The 20,903-nt window shown below is 37.8% G+C and overlaps 1 protein-coding gene across 1 annotated transcript in view; it reads right to left on the bottom strand.

Annotated features, from left to right (window-relative positions):
- The window catches only part of ptprfa (protein tyrosine phosphatase receptor type Fa), a gene marked incomplete at its 5' end in the record, with an annotated part of 188,387 nt that overhangs the window by 19,344 nt on the left and 148,140 nt on the right, over positions 1-20,903 (bottom strand). The window contains 5 exons of the mRNA XM_079841132.1: positions 5,702-5,799; positions 10,959-11,071; positions 12,037-12,194; positions 15,508-15,723; positions 20,309-20,390. Coding sequence (XP_079697258.1) covers positions 5,702-5,799; positions 10,959-11,071; positions 12,037-12,194; positions 15,508-15,723; positions 20,309-20,390 — 667 coding nt within the window. The remainder of the gene's footprint in view (positions 1-5,701; positions 5,800-10,958; positions 11,072-12,036; positions 12,195-15,507; positions 15,724-20,308; positions 20,391-20,903) is intronic.

Genomic DNA, 20,903 nt, shown 5'->3' on the forward strand with positions numbered 1-20,903 from the left:
GTATACACACCATATGAAGTATACCGTTCAAAAATTTGGGGTCGATAAAATGTTTTGGTAACACTTTACAACACTTTTAAATGATAATGCAATAACTTAGAATGAGCAATACATTTGTCACAGTATTTAGTTTATTGTTAATTCATGTTAGCTAAGGTATATTAAATAAAATTACCAGATACAAATTTTGATTTTAATCATGCATAAGTAAATGTTGAAATTAAAATTAACTTGGATTAATACAGTTTTCATTGTTAGATCATTTTAACTAACATAGTTGTATGGAAGCCACAAAGATAATTGCGATATTAATTATCGCAATTGCGAGTTATAAAGTTCAATTCTGAGGGAAAAATGCTTTCTTTTCTCAGAATTGCAAGTTTATATCTCACAATTCTGACTTCATAACTCACAATTGCAAGTTTATATCATGCTATTCAGAGAAAAAAAGTCAGAACTGTGAGATAAAAACTTTTCCATTTTATTTTGTATTCAGTGGCTTCCATAATAGTTGACTAATGTTAGCAAATGAAAACTTATTCTAAAGTGTTACAATTTTTTTGTACTGTTTTTGAAAAAAAAAAAGGCTCTTTTGCTCACCATTTCCTTATTAAAAATACAGGAAAACCTGTAATATTGTAAAATATTATTGCAATTTAAAAATAACCATTTAATATTTGAATATATTTTTTAAAATGTAGTTTATTCCTGTGATCATAACTCCAGTCTTCAGTGTCACATGATTCTTCAGAAATCATTCTAATATGATGATTTGATGCTCAAGAAACATTTTTGATTATAATAATGTTGGAAACAGTTGTGCTGCTTCATATTTTAGTGGAAACCGTGATACATTTTTATTTTCTCAGGACTCTTTGATGAATAGAAAATTTTGAAATTTTGTAACATTATACATATCTTTACTGTCACTTTTGATCAATTTAATTAATTCTTGTTGAATAAAACTATTAATCTTTCTTTTTAATTTTTATTAAAGTCCAACATTTTGAACAATAAGCTTGCGATAATGGGAAGATGTCCCATTGGGCATCGACATGTACAGTTCATTCTAAGGAAATTTTTCTATGAAAAGAATTGAAAAGGCTGATATTCTGTCTAGTAACAGATGGTTTTTGAAGTGAGTGAATGTTTGACAGCTTACTCTGTCTATAACAGGCTGTGTGATTGTTGATGTGTACTGATGAGGACTGCATTGATTGCTGGCAAAGGCTGCAACAGCATTTCAAATAAACACACATAAGCCCTATGCAATTTCTACATTTCACACCTTAACACTGTGTGCTAACATGACACAATAAGATTCCCAACGAGCAATTTGCCTGTCCACACTGAAGGCCAAAAATGATGCATAATGCAACACAATCATCACAACTGATCAGAAAAGTGTGACGAGTGTCTGTTTGTGTGCTCTCTACATGCTGAACAGCATAAACATATACAGTCTACAAGAAACCTACTATATACCAGGTCTCCTGAGTAATTCAAAAGCAACATCTGAGCAATAAATGGTTCCTCTGGGTAATTTTAATAGCATTTAATAGTCTTTTTCTGTCATACTGTATAGTGAAGTCTCCTTCTCTCTCATTTCTATCTACTGTATGAGAGGCTATTCATGTCATCAAATAAAATGCATGTCAAACTCGGTGAGGACATCCCCAAAGATGACAGGCTCATAGCGATCTATCACGTTCTTTTTATTTACCTATAGGTATCACATTCTCTTCATCTTTGTATACAATTCCTTCCCCATAAGCCAATCTTTATCTGTTTATCTTGTTAGCTTCTTTTGTATTGGAGTTTAATGCGAGTCATTTGGCGTTTGATTAGATCAGTGTTACTCCCTCAGTATTTGATGTCTATATTAAGGTCTTGATTGTTTAAGTACTCAGAAGAGCTGCTCGCCGTACAATAACAACTCAAGCAGGCAGCAGAGTCCTGCCCCTTCCCCCAAACACACACACACACACACACACACACACACACACACACACACACACACACACACACACACACACACACACACACACACACACACACACACACACACACACACACACACACACACACACACACACACACACACACACACACACACACACACACACACACACACACACACACACACACACACACACACACACACACACACACACACACACACACACACACACACACACACTGCAGGATTAGCTGTCTAATAAAGCAGGTGACTCTCACACTCACCACACTCATAATAGAGTCGTTTCCCAGCTTTAATTTCAAGCTCTGGCGATCTGGGTACTGCCCGAGATGCTGACGTGACTGTGTGTATGTGTGTGTGTTTGTGTGTGGGCCGGTGTGTGTATGCATGTGTAAGTGCTAGTGTTCTGTAAAAGTATGAGTGTCATTTCAGCACATCTGAGTAATGCATAGCAGTGCTTGCTGAACATGAGATGTTCATGTTCATAATCTTTCTGAGATTGTAAAGTGAACATATTTAGCTGTTTGTCTGTGAAGGAGTAGTCACAGTATCAGACAGACCGCCCACACAGGCCATTCGCTGACTGTCTGATCCATTTTGCAAGGAAAAACACCAAGATCTGATGCAAAATTAGCCATTTCAATCTTATTGTTTGGGTGCAGGTTAGTGGCAATTTCTTCAGTGTTCTCTGTACAGACAGTAATGGATAGAGGTGGTCTTTTATTGTTGCATCGGTAACACTTTAGTTTAGGGTCCAATTCTCACTTTTAACTCTTAACACTTTCAATTCTCACTTTTGCTTATTAGCATGTATATTACTAGGATATTGACTGTTTCTTAGAACTTATAAAGCACATATTAATGCCTTATTCTGCATGCTCATATTCTGCATCCCTTAATCATGCCCAATGCCTAAACTTAACAACTACCTTACTAACTATTAATAAGCAGTAATGAGGAGTTTATTGAGGCAAAAGTTGTAGTTAATAGTGAGAATCGGACCCTAATCTAAAGTGTGGATGTTGCATAAACTATTTTAAATAATCCCACCCTTAACTGGCAAGTAAAAATACAAAAAGATGGATTATTCCAAAGACTTTATACAAAGACGGTGCTCTCATATTACGGTAACACTTTACACCAAGGTTCATTAGTTAACATTAGTTAACTACATTAGTTAACATGAACTAATAATGAACTGCACTTATAAAGCATTTATTTATCTTTGTTAATGTTAATTTCAACATTTACTAATGCATTATTAAAATCTTGTTAATATTAGTTAATGCACTGTGAACTAACATAAACAAACCATGAACAGCTGTATTTACTTCAACTAACGTTAACAAAGATTAACTAATGCTGAACAGAGGTGTTGTTCATGGTTAGTTCATGTTAACTAATGCATTAACGAATGTTAACTATACAACCTTATTGTAAAGTGTTACCCATATCGTTTATGAATCGGACAAAGACCAATGGGCAATATGGTGGATAAGTCCTGCCTTCTAAATAAAAGAGCCACGCTCTCAAAAATAAGAGTATAACATTTTACCTTTTAAGGTACAAGTGGCCGTCACTGGGGTGGTACCCTTAAGGGTACATTTTTGTACCTCTAAGTCAGCTGATGTCTTGCAGAGTTTAGCTCCAACCCTACTAAGCCACCACAGTATAAAACGCATGGCTCCCAGCATGCATTTCATCATTAAGTATGTCACCATACATGAGATTCATATGCTGATTCTTGATATCTGTGTGTGTCTAAACTTTTTTCTCCCTAGAATGTATTTAAAAATCAAGAATGTCTGATCTGTGGCAAGATAATATTGTTAGTGAATAATATCTATTAAAAGTTTTAGTCAGTGATGAGTTTAGTCAATAATTTGTCATCATGACATTTTTTTATATGGCTGCTTTTAATTTGAACCGATTATGTGTTTTGTTAACACTGTAACAAAAACCACAAACTCGCATAAAATGCTAAGAGTCAAACTGCCCAACTAAATGAAACACCGATCACCATAATGGCGACCAAACATTTACAATAAAACATCAACATCTAAACCTCTGCTAATTCTCAATAAGAGCTTCTATAGATGTCTTTCAGGGTTGGAGCCAAACTCTGCAGGGCAGTGACTCACTAGGACCGAACTTGCCTAGCCTTGCTCTAAGTAGAAGAAAACAATGGTTTAATTGTACCCTAAGGACCAATTGTGTACCTTTAAAGGTACAGTTATACGTTTTGTTCCCCAAGGAACAAAATTGTACCTCCACTGTACCTTTTTTTCTGAGAGTGCAATGTGCAATTGGGTTTTCTCCATTCTGTCACCTGAGTTTTGCTACTGTCGCCTTTGGCTTTTGGCTTGCTTAGTTGGGGACACTTAATATTCAACAATGTTATTGATCTGCCTTCATTAACACCATTGTATGAGAACTGAACTGAGCTGGATGATGACATCATTGTTTTCTCCAGAGCGGCTGTATTGATAAATGAACTAAATTAATAACGTTTTTACAACTGAAATGAACTTCCGTCAACATAACCAACGTGACAACCTGCTTGCACAGAGAGCGTGCTGGGGACTATTCTCAGGCGCTGCGTAATATCATTCATGGTACGGCAGCAAAGTTCCATGATTACTACGCAGGAATGAGAGAACAGTTCCTAGACATATCGGTCTAGAAAATCGCAACTTTTCATTTTCCGTCTGTCTTAGTACACAATGTAACTATACACATCACAACATGTAAATAGGAAAATGTTGGCGCTTATTGAGCAGAAGGCTAGATGGAGCCGCTAGCGGTGGGTGCGTCAGACAGAGTTATGGCACGCACGGAGATGAAAATGGTATGTATCTAACTCTGGGGGATACGGCGAATAAGCTAAAGTCCCAAAAAGTCGGCGTATTCCTTTAAGCTGGACTATGACACTATTTTCCTGTTATCACTGTAAAGCTGCGTTTAAACAATCTGTATTGACTTGACTAGACTAAAGTCATTGCGTAACCGCAGCTGCCATTAGAGGCTTCGTTTATGAGCGTGTGTTTAATTTGAAATGCGTTATTTAAGTGGGATTGTGGCAAGCAGTTTGTGAGATTTAAAGATTTCCCCATCCAAATCGATAAGACTTGGTCTTGGATGCCCGAAACAGCTGCCCGGAGGCATGGCAAATATGGCCGTCGTGTGAACTGATTATAAATTGAATGTGTCCTTGTTGAATAATAGCATTCATTTCTTTAAAAAAAAAATCAAAAAATGTAAACGCTTAGTGATATGATTGGCATGATTAAATGCATATGCTTCTGCAGAACAGTTTTTTTTTAGCTCATTTAGGGAGCACTAAACAGCTCTTAGACTGATCTGCTTCAAAAGTACAGACATAATAAATCAACAAAACACAGCTGTTAGTGAGCAACCTGCATCTAAAACTACATCACGCTTCCCTTCAGTGTCCTGTCCTACAATTTAGATGTTCCACACATGCAGATGTAGGTCAGATCGAGCACAAGCGTTTTCTAGATGCACAAGAAATCCATAATGGATGCGTTCTCCTCCTCTCATTGTCCTGATTTATCTCAGCAGACAATTTTATGTAAATTTTTGATGTTTGTAGGACATCAAGCAATTATCTTTAACAGAAGGAAGAGAGGGAGGACAATTCTCCTCAAGGTTGCTTAGACAGACACAGCACATCATCTGACGTGACTTGGGACGAGTTACCTCATATTCCTGTGAGAAGCGTAGGCCGTCGTTGGCTTTCAGCCGCTCGATGTGGTCAGCCAAAGCACAGACAGAAATTGGAGGGTGTTCCCGCATTCCTGCAGGGAAAAAGAAAGGATGAACTAATAGCAGAGATTTCTATTGGCTTGTTTTGTTTTGCTGAACTCTGGGGAACAAACACACTTTGGTTCATACAGTTTTTAGAAGATGAACAAATGGGCGCACATGGAAACAACCCAAAGCATGTGAGAAATAGAAGGCAAAGGAGAAAGCTTGTAGCACCATGCTATGTGCTAAGGCTAGTCGCAGTGATGTAAGCAGTGAACGGACATGCTCATTGGCTGACAAATGAACTGCTTCCGGGTCAATAGCAAGGTGGCGTAAGCTGTCCTGTACAATCCAAATGGCAAATGTAAATGACATCTGCATTTTACACAGAAGGACTACAACCTGAGCACACATAAACAACACTTGATTGTTTCCCCTCCCATCCCGTGTTTGAGAAGGACGGCCTGTGGAGAGGACGTGAGAGATGGGGACGCTTTAACTAAGAGCAGCCAGAGTGGTGGAGGGGGCGTGACTTTGGACTCGATGGACAGGTAGGAGGAGCATTTAAAATGAAGGAAGTGAAAATTCACACAGGAATGAAAGAGCAAAACTAACTTGAAGTGCTGGGGCAGCTGAAGGCACTGGAACCTGCAGAAAGAAGATGAGGAGGGGCTGTGATATATGTCACTGACAGAAGAGAGAGGAAGAGAGGAGAGAAAGAGGATGCGCAAAAAGAGCAAGAGAGACACCCATGACGAGCAGAGGACATGAAATGGCTTCCCCAACATATTGTTATGTGCATATTTATTGTAAATATATACGGTGGGGCATTTTGATTGGATTATATAAAGCTGGCTGAGAAATTACTGGGTTTAATATAATTATTTTCCTCTCCCATGCAATTTCGTTTTCAAAAGCAGATATATATATGTGTGTGTATTTTATAAAATGTAAATCATACATAATACGTTATTTCTAATGTTAATACACTACCATTCTAAAGTTTCGGGTAGGAAAGATTTTTTTATGTTTTTGAAAGAAGTTGCTCCCCAAGGCTGCTTCTATTTGATAAAAAATATTATTAAATATCATTAACGGTTTTTTATTTGAATATATTTTAAAATTTCAGTATTCTAGTCTTCAGTGTCACATGATCCTTGGGAAATCATTGTAATATGATAATTTGCTGCTCAAGAAACATTTCTGATTATTATCAATAGCTATGTTTCCATCCAAAGTTGCGAATTTAACGTTTGTGCAAAATTGGAATATTGCATAAAACATATGCAAAATTAAGCACTGTTTCCATCCAGCAAGTCGAAGGGAACAAAATCGTCACTTCATTGATAAAGTTGCAATAAATATCATTAAGAAAAATGGAAGTCACTGGAAGCCACTGTGTATAATATAGGTCTATAATATATTATTCATCTCAGAGCGCGCAGACGAAATGCAACAAACACAGTCGTGTTATCTTGCTTTCTGCTGTTTGGGAACAGTTCTGAGAGGTAATTATACAGAAACACTTTGACGACAGACTTTGCTCAGGCATTTCAGAATGACCAAAACAGTATTTCAGAAGCTGTGCAAACAGATCAGTCTGCTGGTTGGTCCAGTTATGCCATCCCATCACGCAGTCACATGACTTTTTGATGCACATCGAGGAATTTATTCAGTAAATGTGTTTCCATCGTAGTTTATGCGCATGTTTTCTTATTGGATAAAAATTGTATCCGACTCAGTTGAGCACATACATTTTTTATGCGCATCTTGGCATTTCCAGCGTATTTTATTTATACGATATACCAAAATGCGCATTAAAAATAGGTGGATGGAAACATACAGTCAAACCAAAAGTTATTCAGACACCAGATATAACTTTGTACTAGTGGGTGCAGGACACTATAGTTAATTTATGTAAGTGAGGAGAGCAAAATAAAGTAAAATGTGACATATTATACCCAAAAATGTTCATACAGTGGACTACCAGTAAAATGGATAAAAATTTGAGACCAAAATGATTCCGACACTTTGATATGACCTTGTTTTGCTTAAATGTTTTTTCTTTAATTGACCGTTCGCAAAGACCCGCCCCCTTTAGTTACTGTTGTTATGTCTGACAAGGCATGGCGCTCTCACACCACACACACACACACACACACGTTCTCACGTAGAGAAAATACATTGTGGAGCAAAGAGGACACTGTCAACACGCCGACAGACAAGACAAAGCAAGTTACTTTTGATATGAAACAAAGTCTCAACTTTCAAATTGTGTAATTTTTCTAAGAAATTTTAACAATAAATACCATTTTGTGGCTCTTTAATGTGTCGTGCTTGCTGTAGAGCCTCAGTTAAAGCTGCTTGTGAACCGATCATCTCTTCCTTCTAGTTAACTGATAAGCATCAAATAAACATGAATGAACACTAAAATAAATGTTGTTTCAACCACGGAAAGACGTCAGTACACACCGTTTTCCAAGTCCATCGACGGTAATCTACTAATTCCCCTGACTGCTTTGTTGGACAAAAGGGCAGATTTGGCGATGAGATTGGTCAGATCGCCTGTCAATCAAACTTGCGGCAAAGGGTGAATTGCTAATGTGACCTTTTACACCACAGACTGAACAAAATTAAGCATTGCATGGTCATTGGTTGACCTAAACTGGTATTATCTAATTGTGTACATACATTGAAAAGCTGACAGCTGATTGGTTGATTGTAATCCATTACAAACCCTTCTATCAAAGTTATCTGACATTATCAAGATGAATTTGTTTTGACACAGTTTAACTCTGAGTTCTTGTCATATTTTATTACGATTTTCTAAACTATAGTGAATAAACTGTGATAACGTGAGAATGTTGAAAGTGTCTGAATACATTTTGGTTTGACTGTAGCTAATGTTGAAAACAGTTGTACTGCTTCATATTTCTTTTTCAGGATTCTTGATGAATAGAAAGTTCAAAAGAACAGTGTTTATTTGAGATAACATTATAAATGTCTTTAATATCACCTTTGATCAATTTAATGCATCTTTGCTGAATCTGTTAAACAGTAGAATAGGATAAATGTTGATTTTATGTCATCCTATAGAGACACTGAGGCTCTTTGGCCTATTATAAAACCAGCTCATTCTCACTGGGTCACATCAACCTTCCAAAGAAGGAATAAAAGCGTGGCAACCTCTGAAAGGCCCTGTCTTCCTTTAGTTCATATTAAAACTCTTGGTTCAGAAATCAAGGACTGTTTGGATTTCAGCATGTCAACACAACAAGATGTTTAAATGGCACCTTGTGTCACATTATTCACCGCCACAGCACAATCCAAAGTACGAGCGTGGTGCTGGAATATAGTTTGCGCGTCAAGGATATCTTTTCAAACAGTTTGCCTGAAACGTCAAACATGTAGCTACACTACAAACACTCTTTATCTGTGAGGTAAGCCATTTTTACATTTTCAAAGTGTCCTAAAGCTTTTTGAAACACAAATGCTGAACTTTCACAAGTAAATAAACAACAACACTAGTAGCCTGGTTCCTCATTTGAAGATTCGCAAGCAAGGAAAATACATTTTTATGGCAGGGAAGTTGACATGAATATTTCGAACAGTTTCGCCATGAGAAAGATTGTGCATCAGTCGAGCGTGCGCTTGCAGCCCAACAATCTGACATAAGAACATGAGTCACTTTGCAACTGAAGCAAAAGCAGATTCTTATTGAAGTCAGCAAAATGTCTGAGCATTCGTAAATTTCCCCTGAGAGAGAAACAAAAAAACAAAAAGAGACGGTGCAAAAAAAAATGGATGGGAAGAAGTGAGAAAGAGAAAGAAATATTTTCTCCGGTGAATCATCCTGCTTAATTTTTCCATCAAGTTCAAAGCTCTGTCTGAACCGAATGAAGGAATATGAACTGATGCTGCTGTGTGTGTGTGTGTGTGTGTGTGTGTGTTTGAGATTAGCTGGCAGGTTCTGCTCCTCAGTGTGTGTCCTTCACCTGACAGTGCGGCTCTGTGAATAATGTTTTGTCTTCACACCGAAGCTCCAGCAGAACCTCACATCCATAAATCCAGGGAGCAGTCTCTCTTTCTGAGGTCTACATCCAAACAACCCCAAACTGATTCATTTTCAAAAGACACTTTATCTCTGCTGCAAAACCTAGTGAGCATTTTAAAGCATCACAGAAGTGCTGTAACAAAAGGTGGAAAGTATCTGCTTTCCAACCTTGTTCTGAGGCAATATCACGTTTCAGAACACACATTCATATTTCCGAAACGCATATTCCAAGATGATAGTCAGTACAGAAAAGTATGAATAAAATGTAATACTCTTTTACCCAATTTTTGTGTGCGCTGTTTCCTAATGCTTTATGGAGTATGTTAGCTTAGAACACAAGAACTCTACACTGTAAAAATGTATTTTTTACAGAAAAAGACTATAAACTGCAAGTTACCTAACCACATTTGGCATAAAAAACTATTAACTTGCATTATATGTAATTTGATGGTAAAATACTGTAAAAAATGATGGGTTTTGCAAGTAAAATATTTGATATAATTCACTGTGAAAAACAGTAAAAGGACATTCAAAGAGTCCCTGCATGACACAGGACATATGATTATTTTTTATTTAGTGCTGTCAAATGTATTAATCGTGCATAAACATAAAAGTTATTGTTTACATAATATGTGTATGTATTTATATATATGTGTGTGTAAGTGTGTATATATATATATATATATATATATATATATATATATATATATATATATATATATATATATATATATACACACATATATATATATATACACACACACACACTTTAATAGTAATCATTTATAATTAAAATTATATATATTATATATATTTAAAATAAATATAAATGCATTTATTAGTAATATACTGTATATATACTATTTATCACAAAAAATATACAATGCACCACTGTAATACTGGAAACATTGTCACAGTTGTTGTACTGTGAATTTCTGGCAACCTCATCTGCTGTTCCTGTCAATTTAACAGAATATAAGTGTATTGGCATAATTTGTGAGTCATGTAAAGTATCATGTCATGTCAAGAGTCTATGGCTAAGAACACACATTTTTGTGTTTGTAACTGTGATGAGCTTTTTGCAACTCATTCGCTCCGTATTAAAACAACAGAAATCTGCAGAAAGTCTCTCTCATGATGAGTGTGGTGATGTACCTTGTGTCTGGTAGTTGAGCCTCCTCATTTCCACCGGGTCAGAGGAATGGGCCAGTAAGTGATCTTTAACTCCAGCTGAGTGCTCATCTTTAGCCGAAGGAGAGGAGCGCTTCCTGTGCAGCCAGGAAATGACATCAAACAAGAGCGTATGAACACACAGCGATCAGGTGGATGTGTAAATATGCAAGATGTTTCCTGTGTGTTAGTCTCTGTTAGGAGAACATCAGCACTAATCTGAGCTCAATTAAACCCTCCGATTGTCTCTCATTAAACACCAAACACAAACAAGCGTTTGTTATCGGATCAAAGAGAACCGCTCGATACCCACCTCTCCTGTTTGCTGCATCCCACGGAAAGAGATGGAAAAGCAGAGGGGAGAAGAGAGAAAATGTCACAGGGAGAAAACTGCACAGACTGTGTGTGTAGGGTGAATTTGTCAGAAATGTGGAAATGCCATTGCTACTAATGAGCATCGATTCTAGCTGACATTTGCAAAATGAGTTTTCTTTTCACTCAATAGACATATAACTTGAACCCTGGGCATTTGATTCTCTTACTTTGTTCAATAAGACCGACTGAATGTGGCTATAATTGAGAAGAGGGGTGCGTTTTTATCTGTAACTTTGAGAGATCAGATTTTGGGAGTGTAGGTGTGCTATCATGACTTTTTCTATTGCGCGAGGGAAAATATCATTTCTGCAGTCTAGTTCAAAAAGAAATGACTATTATTTAAACATTAAAGTTCTGTGAAAGTATAAAAAGAGTGTTCTAAGAAAAAAACACTTAAATTGCTGACTGTCAAACTGAAATAAGATTTCTTGAATTTCGATTTTCTACTCTTACAGTGAGTCAGCAACGTCTCTGAGAGAGACCGGCTATTTATACCTGACAGGACGATGTACAGTAAACTCACTGTGTTTGCAACGCACGGCGAAAAGGAAAATATGGTCACTTAAGCAGAATGTGAAAAATATGCTTCTCTATGATCTCGGTGCAGGATGAATGATTACATTTTCCTTGGAAAAGCACCAGTAAAGTAATCGTACTTCTGTATAAAAAAAGCAAGCGGCTTCTGTACCTCTTGAAGAGCAGGATGGCGATGACGATGATGATGATAAGGACGACGGCCAGCACTGGTCCCATCACCCACAGCATCTCCGGGTCCTCAACGTGACGGGACATCCCGCTGTGGAGCTTCACCATCATGGGTTCAGAGTAAGGACTCACCGTGAACATCTTATGATACAGAAAGAAAGAAAAATAATTACTCAAAAGATCAAACATTTAGGCACAGCTACTTATTCTTTATTATGATTAATTTCCACATTTCAGAATAACAGGAAAGTCATCAAAACTATGAAATAACACAAATAAGAATAAGGAAATTATGCAGAGATGTATTACATCAGGGATTTCCATTTTTTTGTTAGCTAAATCTCTTTAACCTAAAATATTCACTGCCCAACCCCCACCAGGAGATTTTAATTTAATATTTGAATAATTTCAAAACACATTTGCATGCTCATGGTTCTCTGATGACATGCAGGTAAACAAAAACAATATTTGGTAACACTTTACTTAAAGCCCTTATGTATAATGCATTATAAAAATGTTTTAATACAGTAATTATGCCTTGTAATGCACCTTATAATGCATTGTATGGTCTCTTGATTAATTGTAACCTTTAATTATAATTGTAAACTTAATTGTATAATTGTAAACTTTAATTTTAATCAAGTTATAAATATATATTTAAAAAAAAAATTATTTAATTTTTGTTTCATAATTGTGCTCACTTAACTAACTTTTTCACAAGTGACGTGTATTTAAGTAAATGTTTTTATTTGAATTCTTTTCATTTTTTATGATTGAATTCATTGTTAGCTTTTCATTTCCTCACAAATTCCAGTTTAAATGAATGAAAGCTCATCTATTTAAGCATAAATAAATAAATAAATATTTTTTTAAATAAATAATAGTTTTGTAAAGAAATAAAGAATACATGTCTCTTAATTATACATGACTATAAAACTAATGTCAAACATTTAAGCATATGCTTTTAAGAAAAAGAGAACACTTAAAATGACACTATGAATACCATTTAATGCGTCATACGCTCTTTAAAGGATGTTTTACCTGATCGAGATATTGTAATAGATTTTCTTTTTGCTGTTTTTTTGCAATCTTTGCCACATCCTACAAAATTTTAAAGGCTGAATTTTGTAGGTAAAAGTAGGTGTTGTTTTCAGTTTTAGGAGGTGCGTCAACACCGTCATCTATATAGCGATGTGTTCTATAGTACACCTGAGCCTTAATATAATGTGTAACGATCACACACAAACTGAAAGACTATTGAAGGGTGTATCAGCAGAGCAGGAGGAAAGCCTTCAACTCAAAGTAGCAGAGAAGTCAGTCTCCTGCCACAAACGCTGGCAACTAATCGCCTTAGTAACACCTTTTAGACATCACAGCAGGGTGCGCGGGAGAAAGAGGGATGGAAAAAGGAAGATAGAGGGAGAGCGAGAGCGAGAGACAGAGCTGAGGGAGGGGTAACCTCTTCCATCCCACTGAGAACCGGAGGATACACATCATCAAGCAAATCCCATCAGTGCTACACCTTCTGCATTCCCTCCGGAAGTGACACCAGGAACCACAGACGCCATCGCTGCCCAAAACTCATTTACAGCAGCACAGCATCAACACAGAGACTCAGAGGAGTCTGAACCATAGGCGGAGTTTCACTTCTGTGTTTGGGGGGGCACCTTGGGGTATAATTTATATTGTTATAAATAATAATAATAATAATACTAATAAAGGAATTAAATAATTAAAGGAGTAAAAGGGATTTAAAGGAATAAATAAATAAGAATGGTAAAATAAGTTATAGGTCTAATTGTAGTAGGCTAATGAAGTAATCAGTAATGAAGTTTCTATTCTATTCTTTTTCTATTTCTCAGCTACAGACCAACCTGAGCACAGATTGAGACATAATATCTTCTGTAACTCTGGTATGCATGTGTGAGATTCTCCATTTAATGTAAGAGGATAAACTTTTGAGACATTGAACTGATCTTGTTCTGCCAAAGCAGAAAAAAAACCCCGATAGGAAAATGATTGGCTGAACGATTGACACCAATGAAGACGCAACTGTTTTTGATTGTGTCAAATTAAATAGCATCCACATGCATATGCAGAATTCATATTTAAACAGCAGTCTTTGGCGTATATTCACAGACATTTAAGTACAGCCCTACTCTTCATTTATTAATCCAAAATTTGACAAATTCTGTGTCATTCTGTGTTCAAAATTAATGACTGAATTCCGCAATTCCACATTTCTTGCATCACAAAAATCTCAGGGCCGTCGATCTGCTGGGCTACTCATCACCTCTGTCTCTTTGCAACAGGATTCAGAGAGAATATTTTGAACGCTTGCGCGACAGCAGGGAGATAGAGAACGTCTAAAAGCCCTGTGGGAATCTGTCAGTGGGAAACTTTCATAGAGATCAATTTAATCGGCACTACCTCAGACGGAAGCACATCCCACAGCGTGAGTAATGCACCTCTGACTGACTCCAACCACTATTTGCTGATGCATATTCATGTGTGTGTGTTTTTATTTCTCTTTCACCTCTCCTCCATCTCTTCATCTGTAACGCTCAGGTCTCTCCACCATTAATGATACCATCTCTCTCTCTCTCTCCTGTCGTCACACTCTCTGCTGATCTGCCGCAGTCCTTCATGTGATGTCTCTTTCTCCTTCCTTTCTTTCATCTCCTCCTCCTCTAATCTGTTTTTCTTTAAGTGCTGCGGTAGTTTTGCAGTCGACCTCTTTCATCCAATTTCACACTCGCTAGTCTGTTTGTCAGCCCACCACAGACTGTCCTTTCACAAGATCCTCTCCTCCTTTTTTCTCTCTCCTCCTTATTTTGCCTCTCCTCTCATTCTTAACCGCTAGTTGGTCAGACTAGTTCTTAACATAATGACTGTGTTTATGCAACTGGCCACAGGGCTCACGTGTGGTGTGTGTACAGGTTTGGCTATACATGTGAGGGCCAAATATCCTCACTTACGTAGTGAAATATTATGAGGACATTTTACTGGTCCTCACTGTTTTTTTTAGGTAGGTTTAATGGCCCGTTCACACCAAGGATGATAACTATAAAGATAACAATAATAAAGCATAGCAGAGTTCACACCGCAGCTATAATGCTAAAAGGCACAGAGAAACGATATTGTTGGAATCACAATTTTGTTCCAGCTGATGAACGATAAAAACATTGAAAGCCAATCAGAATCCTGCTGTAACAAGCTTATGCATTTAAAGTGACACACAAGAATGCACTTAGAATAAACAGAACAATATTGTCTGCTGGAGTGGACGCTAATATAGTTATCTTTATAGTTATGGTGTGAACGGGCCTTATGGGTTGTGGTTGGGCTAGGCAGTAAAATATTGCATTAAACTAATATAAAATCAATGGAAGTCTATGCAATGTCCTGTGTGAGTGAGTGAGTGTGTGTGTGTGTGTGTGTGAGAGAGACTCACCGAGTCCCGATCTTTCAGTGCTGCCAGTATAAACGTGCGGTACTGCTGCTGTCCAGGTAGAGGTTTGTTATAGAAGCCATTGTACGTTTTCTCGTCTCCTAACACAAAGGTTTCTGGAAGATACTCCAACTTGGCAGCGATGTAAGGCCGCAGGAAGTCCTGAGTTTGTCTCCTCCTCCTCTTCCTCACATCTGAGTCTCCATTACTCCCCAAAAGCTGATAAATCACAGAGAACACATAACATGAAACACATCAGTAAAATAACAAATGATGACAAAGGGCACCTATTATGCAAAATTCACTTTTACATGGGTTTGAACATAAATGTGTGTTGGCAGTGTGTGTACACAACCACCCTATAATGGTAAAAATCAACCCACTCCTTTTTTTGAATCCTCATAAATCATAAGCAGCGTCTCAGAACAAGCCGTTTGCAGAATCCTGGTAAAGTGATGTTGCATTTCACAGGCCCCGCCCATGAATGTTGATGGACAATGCTGTATTAGCGTAGACCCCGCCCGCCCTCAGAGAGCTGTACACAGTCCGCCATCTCCAAAACAGCTCATTTTTCTCAAACCCAAAATTTGCATTTTCAAAATAACGATCTGTTAGGAATTTTGATCTGAAACTTCACAGACACACTCTGGGGACACCTGAGACTTATATTACATTTTGTAAAAAGGGGCATAATAGGTGCCCTTTAAGGAAAATAAGCATGCATCCACATACATAAAACCACTGACATGAATGTTCATATACCCCCTTTTTTTGTACAAAAAATCTCAGAAATAATCAAGGCATATTTTCCACACAGTTACTAAATGAACACAAGTAAGAATGATACTAAAATGGGGAAAAAAGCACTAAATAAGATAAAAATCATGTCAAGGTCACATTGTAGCTTAATTTTTAAATAACTTCAAAAATATTGCAAATATATACAGTGAGGAAAATAATTATTTGATCCCATGCTGATTTTGTAACTTTGCCCACTTACAAAAGAAATGAAGGGTCTATCATTTTGTAGGGTAGGTTTATTTGAATGAATAGAGACAGAATATCAACCAAAAAATTCCAGAAAAAACACATAATATAAAGGTTAAAAATTGATTAGCATTTGATCGAGTGAAATAAGTATTTGATCCTCTACCAACCAGCTAGAATTCTGCCTTCCACAGATTGGTTATGTGTCCATGTGGAACACAGATCAATCCTGTCACTTTAAGAAAGTACTCCTGTCAGCTCGTAATGTGTATAAAAGACACATGTCCACAGAATCTGTATCTTCCATTCCAACCTATTCACCACCATGGGCAAGACCAAAGAGCTGTCAAAGGGCGTAACTGATAAGATTGCAGACCCGCACAAGGCTGGAATGGGCTACAAGACCATCAGCTAGAAGCTCGGTGAGGAGGAGGCAGCTGTTGGTGTGATTATTCAGAAATGGAAGAAATACAAAATAACAATCAAGCGCCCTCGGTCTGGAGCTCCATGCAAGATCTCGCCTCAAGGGGTAAGGATGATCACGAGAAAGGTGAGGGATTAGCCCAGAACTACATGAGAGGAGCTTGTTAATGATCTCAAGGCAGTTAGGACCACAGTCACCAGACAAACCACTGGTAAAACACCACGCTGCAATGAATTTAAATGTTGTAGCGCCTGCAAGGTCCCCCTGCTCAAGAGGCACATGTACAAGTTTGCCAGTTAACCTCTAAATGATTCAGAGCAGGCTTGGGAGAAAGTGCTGTGGTCAGATGAGCTCAAAATTAAGCTTTTTAGCATCAACTCAACTCAACTGTGTTTGGAGGGAGAGAAATGCTGACTATGACACCAAGAACACCATCCCTACAGTCAGGTGGAAACATTACGTATTGGGGCTACTTCTCTGCTAAGGGTACAGGATGACTTCACCACATTAAGGGGCCAAAGGACGGGCCATGCACTATAAAATCTTGGATGAGAACCAGCCAGAACACCGAAGATGGGTCGTGGATGGGTCTTCCAGCATGACAATGACCCAAAATATACCACCAAGGCAACAAAGGAGTGTCTCAAAAAGAAGCAAATTTCAATCCTATAGAAAATCTGTGGAGGGAGCTGAAACTTCGAGTTGCCAAGTGACAGCCAAGAAACCTTAAGGATTTAGAGAGGATCTGTAAAGAGGAGTGGACCTAAATCCCTCCTGAGATGTGTGTAAACCTGGTGACCAACTACAAGAAACGTCTTACCTCTGTGCTTGCCAACAAGGTTTTCACCACCAAGTACTAAGTCATGTTTTGCTCAGGGATCAAATACAATCTGTATTTGTAATACAATCAAATGCAAATCAATTTATAACCTTGCTATAATGTGTGGTTCACATTCTGTCTATCCTTTAAAATCAACCTACCATAAAAATTATAATCCCTTAATTTCTTTGTAAGTGGGCAAGATTACAAAATCGGCAGGGGATCAAATCCATATTTTTCCCAAAGCATACACACATGTAAACAAGCATTCAAAAGTCTCAGCAAGGATGCGTTCATTTAATCAAATGTGACAGTTATAATGTTACAAAAGATTTCTATTTCAAATAAATTGAAATCTTGAGAAAAATGTATCACAGTTTCCACAAAAAATACTGTCAAACTGTTTTTAACATTGATAATCATCAGAAATGTTTCTTGAGCAGCAAATCATCATATTAGAATGATTTCTGAAGGATCATGTGACACTGAAGACTGGAGTAATGATGCTGAAAATTCAGCTTTGATCACAGGAATAAATTATATTTTACAATATATTTAAATATATTAAAGCTGCACTATGTAACTTTTCCGTACACTAGAGGTCGCCTATTCAAAACAAAGGTGTAGCTTGGTGACGCCAAGTTTGAGCGCAGAATTTTGGGACATGTGGTCTTCACCTCACAGCCGGTGGAAAAGAATCGGGATAGGACTCGGGCAGAAATCATGTTCATGGATGCAATTATTAACGTTACTGTAGTATGAAGCAGAGCAGGGCCGAGTGTTGTGGAGCTGAGCAATGCGGCTGGAGTGATTGTTATTAAGGCCCTGTCCCAAATGGCACACTTCATGTGCACTTTTGGTCTTGTGGATTTATAATGGCCGCTGCGTGCGTGTGTCCGTTAAGTCCACGAGACCGAGTGTCCCATTTGTCATTTTAGGTCTCAGAAGGGTGCTTGCGAGTGCCCCCTTTGAGGTTGATTTGCGCCCTTGGTGCAGCGGACCAGGCGGTTACAGCGGACTTCTTCCCGGCAGTCAAAGCGGCATTACGTCGTGAAAGTGCGGACTCAGAGGAAGACCGTGAGGGTTTATGGTGTCATTTGGGACAAGCCCTACGAAGAGTAGAACACACGCTTCGCGAGCATTAGTATGAGGTAACACAGCTCTGTTTATCATATTAGATACATTTGAGTGTTTTGAAAATGATGTAATGCCGTTTCCTCCGGCGGCTGCTATGACACTTGTTGCACACTGCAGTAAGAGTAAAGCGTTTCTGCAGAATACAACCGGAAACTAAGGGTAACGCAGATATGACGCAATTGACAGGCGACTCCCTCACACGTCCCGGTTCCTTTGTTAAAATAGCAAATTTCTCACGATTTACAAATAGTTTGAAACATTTGGGATATTGTAAGTACTCAACTGAACAAAAATATATAACACTGGCCTAGTGGCTATTGGATATTTTACTGAAAAATTTTTACATAGTGCAGCTTTAAATGGTTATTTTAAATTGCAATAATATTTCACAATATTACTGATTTTACTGTATTATTGATCAAATAAATGCAGCCCTGGTGAGCAGAAGAGACTTTTCAAAAATATGGAAAAATCTCACCAACTTCAAACTTTTGAAAGATAGTGTATATATATTGGACAGCACGACTTTAGGTCTATTCTGATTGACATTTTCAGTCCATGAAACAGCTGGACTGGGATCCAGAGGTCAGAGGTCAGATATCAGCCTCAGGTGCTTCAGTCAGAGGCATCATTAATTTAAAATGACATAAACACAGTCTACAAGAGCTTCATCTGTCTCTTTATAGACCACTTCCTCTGTTTCTCCATCCCTCACCCTGTCTCTCTTTTTCTTTCTCTCCACTAACATAATATGCTGCTTCTTTAGCTTTAGTAAAGCACATTTGGTCGAGACTGAATCAAATCCAAGGCCACAGGATTGCAGCTGAACAAATGGGGTCTAGCGGCAGAGAGAACGAGGACTGCAGCGGGACAGCGGGTATAATATCAGCGCAGTGATAAACACCAGCACAACACGGGATCCAATAATACACCTCTCATTTGACTCGGCAACACTCATAAATAAGGGGCAACTCGGGGGAGAACGGCTGCGTGAAAACGGGTTGTTTCAAAACACTGGTGACACCATTGTGATTTTTACAGCGCCGTTGCGTTTTGATATTCAGTAGGCAGCACCTGAAAAGTTTTGCCTATTTTGCAGACAATAGTTTATTGAAAGCAAGCAAACTCATGAGAAAGCAGAACCGTGTTGGAGCCAGAAAGCTCAGTAGTAATAATAAAAAAAGCAAAAATGCCAAGAGAAGCTTTTTAAGAGCCAACAAAGTGCCTGTGTGTTTCAACAGCTGCTGCAGAGATGCAGAAAAAAAGTGAGAAGGTAAAAAGAGGTGAAAAATAACAACAAATACTAACATGCTGTAACATAGAAAAGACACCGTATATCACAGGCCTCATGTATGACTGATAACATGAATAGGGTAACAGAGTGTGAGACATCTGTTTATGTTGTTTGCATCTGATCATCAAAAACACACACTCACCTCATCCAGATCCATATCCTCTGGGTTTTCCCAGCGGCGTAGAGTTGACGTAGTTACTGGTACCACCGCTACATAAAACCATCTAAGATGAAAACATACACACACACGTTATTATAGTCAAAATGTCATGTCATGTCTGTCTGTCTGTCTGTCTGTCTGTCTGTCTGTCTGTCTGTCTGTCTGTCTGTCTGTCTGTCTGTCTATCTATCTATCTATCTATCTATCTGTCTATCTGTCTATCTGTCTATCTATCTATCTATCTATCTATCTATCTATCTATCTATCTATCTATCTATCTATCTATCTATCTATCTATCTGTCTATCTGTCTATCTGTCTATCTGTCTATCTATCTATCTATCTATCTATCTATCTATCTATCTATCTATCTATCTATCTATCTATCTATCTATCTATCTATCTATCTACCTATCTACCTACCTACCAACATATCTATCTATCTATCTATCTGATTGCATTTCTAAATGATTTTGTGGCAGCCGCGCAGTCCGTGGCTCATTCAATGACTGAAACAAACACTTGAATCCCATGATTAACAGCTGAGTAATTCCCACGCTCTCATGCCAGCACTGAGC

Source organism: Gobio gobio, assembly GCF_949357685.1.
Source record: "Gobio gobio genome assembly, chromosome: 17".
In the NCBI taxonomy this organism is placed as follows: domain Eukaryota; kingdom Metazoa; phylum Chordata; class Actinopteri; order Cypriniformes; family Gobionidae; genus Gobio; species Gobio gobio.